Source organism: Quercus suber, unplaced genomic scaffold, assembly GCF_002906115.3.
Source record: "Quercus suber isolate HL8 unplaced genomic scaffold, Cork oak 2.0 scaffold_487, whole genome shotgun sequence".
In the NCBI taxonomy this organism is placed as follows: Eukaryota; Viridiplantae; Streptophyta; class Magnoliopsida; order Fagales; family Fagaceae; genus Quercus; species Quercus suber.
This window is the reverse complement of record NW_027069937.1, coordinates 364,130-371,771: the sequence shown is the minus strand read 5'-3', so window position 1 is coordinate 371,771 and position 7,642 is coordinate 364,130. Positions and strand designations below refer to the sequence as shown.

Sequence of the window (7,642 nt, the reverse complement as noted above, 5' to 3'; positions counted from 1 at the left end):
ATATAAATAAAAATCAAATCAAATCAAAAGAAATAAAAGGAAACTAACAATTTTAATAAATAAGAGAATAATAAAAATCATGTAAAAATTACACTTATCATCCACCATTGTGTTTGCCATCACCATGCCTTCATAAAATATAAATATTTTTAGTGCAAGCCAAACAAACAATAATATATTTTTCATCACCAACATGCTAAGAAGATAAAGTGTCTTTGTAATGTGCAATGCGTGTTAAGTTGAATCCTTAGCTTCCAAACATGTTTAGAATCAAACTTTTTCCAAAAAACATGAGGGAGGGGTAATATTGTACATTTTCAAACTCTAGGAAATAAATGAACACAATTGATAACTCATGCCCAAATGAGACAATTCAAGAACCAAAATTAAAGGTTATCCTAGAAATAAATATCACTGAATTACAAGATCATAAATAAATTGGCGTATGTCAAGAGCCTTATGATTCAGTGACACAATCCAGTTCTTCCATGGAGGAGGACTTGGATTCGAGTCCTCTTCCCAATTGAAACCAAAATTGTTGTCTATCATAGAAAGAAATATTACTAAATTACAAGATCATAAATAAACTGGCTTATATCTCGACTTTAATGACTCAACAGCACTGTCTGGTTCTTTAGCGGAGGAGAACTTGGATTCTACGTCCTTTCCGCACTTGCTGTAAGCAAATAAGAACAATAACAACAACAACAAACTTATTTACACCCTTGCCTTGATTGTCAAGATGAGTAACCCACTACCTACTATCAGATGATCATAGAAAGATGAGCAGCCGGCACAACAGGTTACAATTTCAAAAGGGTTTTCTCTTTCCTTGACAGATCATAAAATAGACTAAGCTTAAGTAGAGAATGAAGGTACTAATACTTTGGCTGGATTTGCTACTAAGGGAAGAAGGATAACTACCATCTCAAAACACCACTTACAGATCTTATACAAGTTCAACTTCCATGACTATATTTGGTACAGTTTTAACGTCTGGTAGAAGCTGACTTCTCATTGGACAATAAATCTGGAGAAGGACTATATACATCAGCATCGTTGAAAGGCTCACTTTTGCTCCTTCCTTTTCCTGGTTTGCTACTCCGCACCTCGGGTGCCCTCTCACTTCTAAATGGCTCTCTCTTCTCTGACTGAGTGACAGGGATACCCTTTGGAACCTCATAAAGGGTTAGACTGCCTCCACTTTGAAGCATTGCCTCTTCATGGTTTTCTGCCTTTGACTGGAAAGTCTCAAGGATATCAACTACTTGGCTCATGAGAGGCCTCCCTTTTGGGTTTTGGCTAAGGCATTGGTATGCCAAATGGGCCACCTTCATTGCTGCTCTATTAGAGTATTGCCCCTCCAGCCTAGGGTCTAAGATCCTCAGAAGCTTCTTATTATTGTTCAAGAGTGGGCGGGCCCACTCAACCAAGTTATGTTCTCGGCTGGGCCTGCTCTTGTCCAATGCTTTCCTTCCAATGAGCAACTCAAGTAGTACCACACCAAATCCGTAAACATCACTTCGAGCTGTTAAATGTCCTGGTCAAGATTAATTAAAATTTCAGTTTATGGACTATAGTAGTTTCTATAACAATCTCTGAGGGTTATAATTTAAAAATAACTCATCAATGATACCTTGTACTGCCATATTTGAATGCTTTAAAATGATCAAATATTGACTTTCATATATAAGAAAGGATACAATTGTAAAAGAGAAGAGAAAGTAGGAAAATATTTAATTTAATTTAATTTTGATGTTGGGTTGTGTGAATGAAATTGGAGAAGGTTTTTATTTTTATTTTTATTATTTTTAATATTATATGCAAAAGAAAAAAAATCAAAAAGAAAATATCTGAATTGTTCTTTTCAGATTTCTTTGGCTTGTCACAGATCCTGTCCAGTTTTAACAATACTATTTAACTTATAAGGGAGCATAACAGACAACAAGAATAAGATATTTCTTCCTCTTTCCTTCCATCTTAGTAACAAAAGAACTTAGAAGATTCAAGTCAATTAAAAACTGTAAAGGTTCACATTTATAAGCAATCTAAGTTACCAGTTTTCCTACTTGGAAGTGATGAAAATGTCTTTTAGCAATTCTTCAACGTTAATTGCATATAGTGAAGGTCGTACAGTCATTTTTTTTATAGGTGAAATGTTAGTCATAGATCCAGATCATAATTACGAGTCAGAACAAATTCCTTTGTTTGGCAGAGATAATCTTAAAAGTAAAAGAAAAAAGAAAGCAGAATCACTATGTTATAAAATAACTCTGCATAATTGACTATTTAAAAAAATAAAAGGAACTCACCAGTCATTACATACTCAGGAGCAGCATATCCGTAAGTACCCATCACTCGTGTTGAAACATGGGTTTGGTCTCCCATTGGCCCATCCTTTGCAAGGCCAAAGTCTGAAAGTTTTGCATTAAAATCCTGCATGTTTTATTTCTAATTTATTTAGTTGAAGACAACCAAACTTCCTTAGGAAAAAGCATTCATTGGTTGAGCACTTGCACACTTATGTTTGTTTGATAAAAAAGGATACCAGTTTTTTATCTTCCCGAAAGAGAACAAGAAGAAAAATGAAACTTCATGACAATACAGAGCACAAGTTCACTGAATGGATCTTCTCTCTTTCCTAGTCTATGGCAGAGCAAAGTCCTGCATTGGAGCTTTGCTAGGAAGTATATTGGATTTTTTCCAAACTCATGCCCGGAAGGCTGGTTTTCTTTATTTTCCAAATGGCAACTGAAGCAAGATATGTGTGCATGTGTGTGTTATAAAAGCAACATACATATATCAAAGAAAAGACAACTAACCGCATCCAGCAAGATGTTTGACGTCTTGAAATCACGGTATATGACAGGTCGTTCTGCACAATGAAGAAAAGCAAGTCCCTTTGCAGCATCTAATGCAATCTTCATTCTTCTTGACCAAGTTAATGTAGAGCCCACTCCTACCACCAGAACCAAGTAGGATGAAGAAACAATAAGCACCAAAGCCTTAATTTTCTTTGAAAGTGTGCATTTTTTTCATCATGAGATTCAGGACATTTAAAATTTTTTTTTTTTTTTTTGAGAAACCGGACATATAAGATTTGGATTGTCAGAAAATATCCACTACTTTCCATACCCAGTGGAGTTGTGTAGCGAAACATCACATGCATTACTTCATACTGTAATACAGAAGAACTCATGATAGAACTTTAAGCAATATGTTAATGTTTAAGGGTAACTAGTACCACATGAGACCTCATTTCATCAAGTCAAAAAAAGTTCCACTGGATACTTACTGCGAAAAAGATGTCTTTCCAGGCTCCCACTTGCCATGTACTCATAAACTAACAGTCTGTGCTCCTCCTCACAGCAGTACCCAATAAGCTTCACAAGATTAGAGTGACGGAGCTGTCCTAAATAGTTAACTTCTGTCTACAAAACAAATAAAGAATGGTGAATACAAGATATTAAACACCACCCCTGCCCCCAGCGCCTCCCCCACACCCAAAACATGAAATGGCATTATTAATAACTAGCTTGGTTTATGGCCGATGGCAAACACAAGTGATCTTTACATAATAACATCTGCTAAATAGTCATTGAAAGTACAATGGGTAACTAATAATTGTTTATAGAGGAATAGTAATTGAAAGTACAACGGGAAGAAAGATCATGCTCCCTTTTTTAGGTCTTCCTTACCAAGTTAATTTCACAATTTTGAAGTACTGCCCCCTGCCCAAAACAGCCCTGAGGTAAGTGTAAACAGCTAAGCCATTAAGGGTGAAGATTATATGTGAGCGGGCTCGTTTCTTTACTAAGTTCACTTCTCAAGCCCATTAACCAGGACAGTTCATTGATTTCTCTAATATACTAGATACTGACCAATCTAAGATAAATACTCTCCATCCTATATTGTTGGTCTTATTTAGAAAATCCAACTTTTTAAGGGTCATCATTTAATGCAAAGTATTTAAAAAAAAAATGTATAAGTTTGATGTTTGATCCTTTCACATTATTGCATACTCATTATATCAGCAGAAACAGATTTAATTTACCTTTTCTCATTCATCAAAAGTCAAATTTTCCATGTAAACCTCATATTGATAAAGCAAATAAATAAACAGAGAGAACAAGGAAAGTCAAATACCAGCCATTCCCTGTCACCTTGAAACCCTTCTCGATTAAGCTCCTTGATGGCAACTTGGGTGGAAGCGTAACCGGGTCTCACATTCTCATCAATAACTCCCTTGTATACAATTCCAAACCCACCCTCACCAAGAATTAAATCTGGCCGGAATCGCTTTGTAGCCAACCTCATTTCCTCATATGTAAAGATATCAACATTACTATTAACAGGATTTTCACGGAGATCGTTGACATTCTTGGGAGCCAAGGAATTGCTACTTCCATTTTTTTCTTGTGAATTAATAGATGTAGCCGATTCATGTCTTACTTCAACTGAAATTTCACAAGAGAAGGAAATATTATCAAGTTAAACATCAATAATTATATCAGCTAACTACTGTGTACTTGCCTTTATCAACTTCTCTGACATAAATTCAGCAGATCCTAATTTAAAAATTGAAAACAATTTTCACAAAATCTTTCAGTTGATTTATGTTTTGAAATGGCCAAAACAAAAATGTAATGCTCACTTGCTTTTTGCAATAACTTATTAATTTAGAATTAGAAGAGGACAACAACACAAACATGCAAGATTACTGGCATAGACCTCAAATCTGCTTCTCCAAGTATTATACACACCAAATTTTATTCAAGAACTATATAATGTCTCAAGAATCTGGATGTTAATTTCATCTCATTGCCAACAAATTTTGAGTGGAAGAGTCAATAGATGTAACATATTTTTCTATTATGAAAAAAGCAAAAAACAAAATGTATGCCAAAAAATGCAACCATTTATTTTTATTAGCACTTATGAGTCTCTCTTACCAGATACAAATTCTCATAATGTCTTATTAAGCGGCTACTAATATATTAAAACCACCAATTATTGAACATTTATGGATCCCCAGAAAACTAAATTTCCTTTAAATGAAAAAGGAAATACATTATCAACAAATACACTAAAAAGAAAAGGTAGATTGAACAAATTTAAGAATATCCATAAACGTAACCAAAAAAATAAATGCTCATTTAATTACTTTTAAAAAAAAAAAAGTACCTTGACTCGTATTAAGCAACTGGAGTTGTTGTTGTTGTTGCCGTTGGTATAGACGTTGTTGTTGTTGGTGGTGTTGTAATTGTTCTTGCTCTTCAATACTAAAACAAATCCCCATGAGTCTCAACCACAAGCACAGTCCAGATTTGCATTTCATCTTCCCATTACAATTCTACAAAAACCATTTCTATTTCATCACGGTTACTCATAAACTCAAAAACTTGTCTTGTGGGTTTATCTTAAACAACGTCAAAAAATGTCAATGTTGGATTTTTTTCCCAAAAAATGTCCAGATTTGATCCGAGTGGCTCCAAATCCGAAATGGGTCGCCGGGATTTCTGCCAATTTCACAGGATTCTGACCCGGGTTGCCGGAAAAAACAAAAACCCAGAATATTTTTTTTTTTCCAAAGTAAAAGGCACAAACTTTGAAAGAAAAACCAACTAAGAGAGAGAGAGAAAGCGTGTCTTGTGTGTGTGTGTGTGTGTGTGTGTCCGCGCGTGACAGAGAGAGAGAAAAACAGACAGAGAGAGAGAGTGAATGATTGGATGATTCCAATGGTTTGGTTTACAATAGGCGCCGAAAGCGCCAAACGATTCGCAGCCGAAGCAAATGGGTTTGCATTGGCTTTGGGCCTCAGTTTGAGTTTATTACTCAATTTCCCATTTGAGTTTTGTTTTCCTGTTTTTGTTTTTTTGTTTTTGTCTTTTTTTATATGCTTTGTTTCCTCTTAAGATACTGGCATAATTCTTTTTTTTTTTTTTTTTAATATCTAATTTTGTGACAACACTAATTTGAATTTCTTTAACTTTTGGAAAGTTTCTCGACACGGTTTCATTGACTTATTCACACCATTCATGCGTTATTATGTTGTGACGATTTTGATAAAGTACTATTTCAAACGTTACGTACATGAGATAATATGATTTTTTTTTTTCATTTTTGTAGTTTGACTTTATTTGCCTAAGAAGTAAAATCATATTTGGAAGTTTTCCGTAAAATAATGAGAAAAAAGTTTGCTTACAAACTAGTTTGTAGGTAATGACAACAAAGTCTTACTAAAAAATTATCATAGTTATATATTTTAAAAATCTAGCATTTGGATTACATGTTTTTTATAATCTTAATATGCATATCAAATTTCGTTTAAATTAGATGTTATTTACTATTCGATCCATAAATTTATTTTTTATGCATAATCTAATACTATAAAAACTTAAAATTTAAACACTTGATTAATGACATTTAATCTTTTTGAAATTTTGTGAGTATATAATAAAAAAACGCGATTTCATGGTGGATAAGTCAAAATTCATATCTAATGAAAAGATATAAATAGAGTTTGTTAGAGAAATCTTAGGAACGCAATACTTTTCAAAACGTAAAGTATTATATATCGGAGTTATGCATCAATCACAAATAGGATATATCAACCTATTTTTATTCCATACAAAAAAATCAACCGATTTTTGTAAAAAAAAAAAAATTGAAACTATTTGGTGTCCCTAGACCATTCACCTAAAAGAACTACATGACTTATTTTTGGGGGGATTGTGCTTCTAACAAGGAAAAATATTGGGTGTGGCTTACCTCCAACACATTTTTAACTGAAATCTCCTTTTATTTTAATAAAAAATTGCTACACATCCATTAACTAAATAAAAGGTGGAGATTCAAATTCACTATCACTTGCCATTGTATATTTAAAATAACAGAACATGTCTAGTTAAAAAAGTACTAAAAGTAAGCCAAACCCAAAAATATTTCGAATATTTTTCTTCTAAATAAAAAAAGTTCAAACATTTAAATTCACTCATAAAAAAAGATTTCAATATTTAAAGAAGTTTAAAAACAAGAAAATAATGAGAGAAGTTCCATAACTTTCGAAGCAAATATGAAGGAAATAATTGCTCTTAAATTTTAGGAGAGTGACTCTATAGTACTGAAGGAGGCAAAATTGAAGAGGATTTCAATTTCAAATCTCTCAAACAAACAGTTGTTACTTTAATTTTATCTTAAGGTTAGGCGTAATGTAGCAATTAAGAATACTAGTTTATAATCTTATGTATATGCATGCGATACATTTACAAATAAGCATAACTAAATGAGAATAAAATTTTTACCAAGTTTATATATAATGTTTGTATATTTGAAAATATAAAATAGCTACTTATAAAATAAATATAAATTTATCTTAAGCAAATAAAAAAACAAAATATAAAAAATCAGTTAAATTGTTATCTATTAAATTCTCAATGTTATTAAATTTTTTTTTGTTTTTAGTTTTCATTGATTTAAAATTGGTCTAGAATAGATGAGAATGAAACCTAAGTTGAAGTCTAAGTCTAACATTTCGTTATTTATTTATTTATTTAATTTTCTCCAAACTTTTCTTTTTCCTTGCAAAAGTCAAATCAAACCTTTCTTTTGTCCTTTTTATTTTATTTTTGACTTTTCAACT

General features: G+C 32.6%; 1 protein-coding gene across 1 annotated transcript; it reads right to left on the bottom strand.

The window, feature by feature from the left end:
- Positions 1 to 364: 364 nt before the first annotated feature.
- LOC111996760 (probable serine/threonine-protein kinase PBL17) lies at positions 365 to 5,782 on the bottom strand. The gene is made up of 6 exons (XM_024028759.2): positions 5,185 to 5,782; positions 4,147 to 4,457; positions 3,296 to 3,431; positions 2,823 to 2,959; positions 2,313 to 2,436; positions 365 to 1,540 (listed from the first exon to the last, which is right to left on the bottom strand). Exons 1-6 carry the CDS (start codon positions 5,336 to 5,338, stop codon positions 990 to 992), a joined length of 1,413 nt encoding a protein of 470 aa, XP_023884527.2. The 5' UTR covers positions 5,339 to 5,782; the 3' UTR covers positions 365 to 989.
- Between the last annotated feature and the right edge of the window lie 1,860 nt (positions 5,783 to 7,642).

What these genes read in the sequence shown, in the direction of transcription:
- LOC111996760 (XM_024028759.2), bottom strand. Translation starts at nt 5,338, where the DNA reads ATGAAATGCAAATCTGGACTGTGCTTGTGGTTGAGACTCATGGGGATT. An exon ending in GTTGCTTAATACGAGTCAAG is followed by an intron (nt 4,458 to 5,184) that starts GTACTTTTTTTT and finishes GTGAAATTTCAG; the next exon opens with TTGAAGTAAGACATGAATCG. An exon ending in GGAAAGACATCTTTTTCGCA is followed by an intron (nt 2,960 to 3,295) that starts GTAAGTATCCAG and finishes TTCTGGTGGTAG; the next exon opens with GAGTGGGCTCTACATTAACT.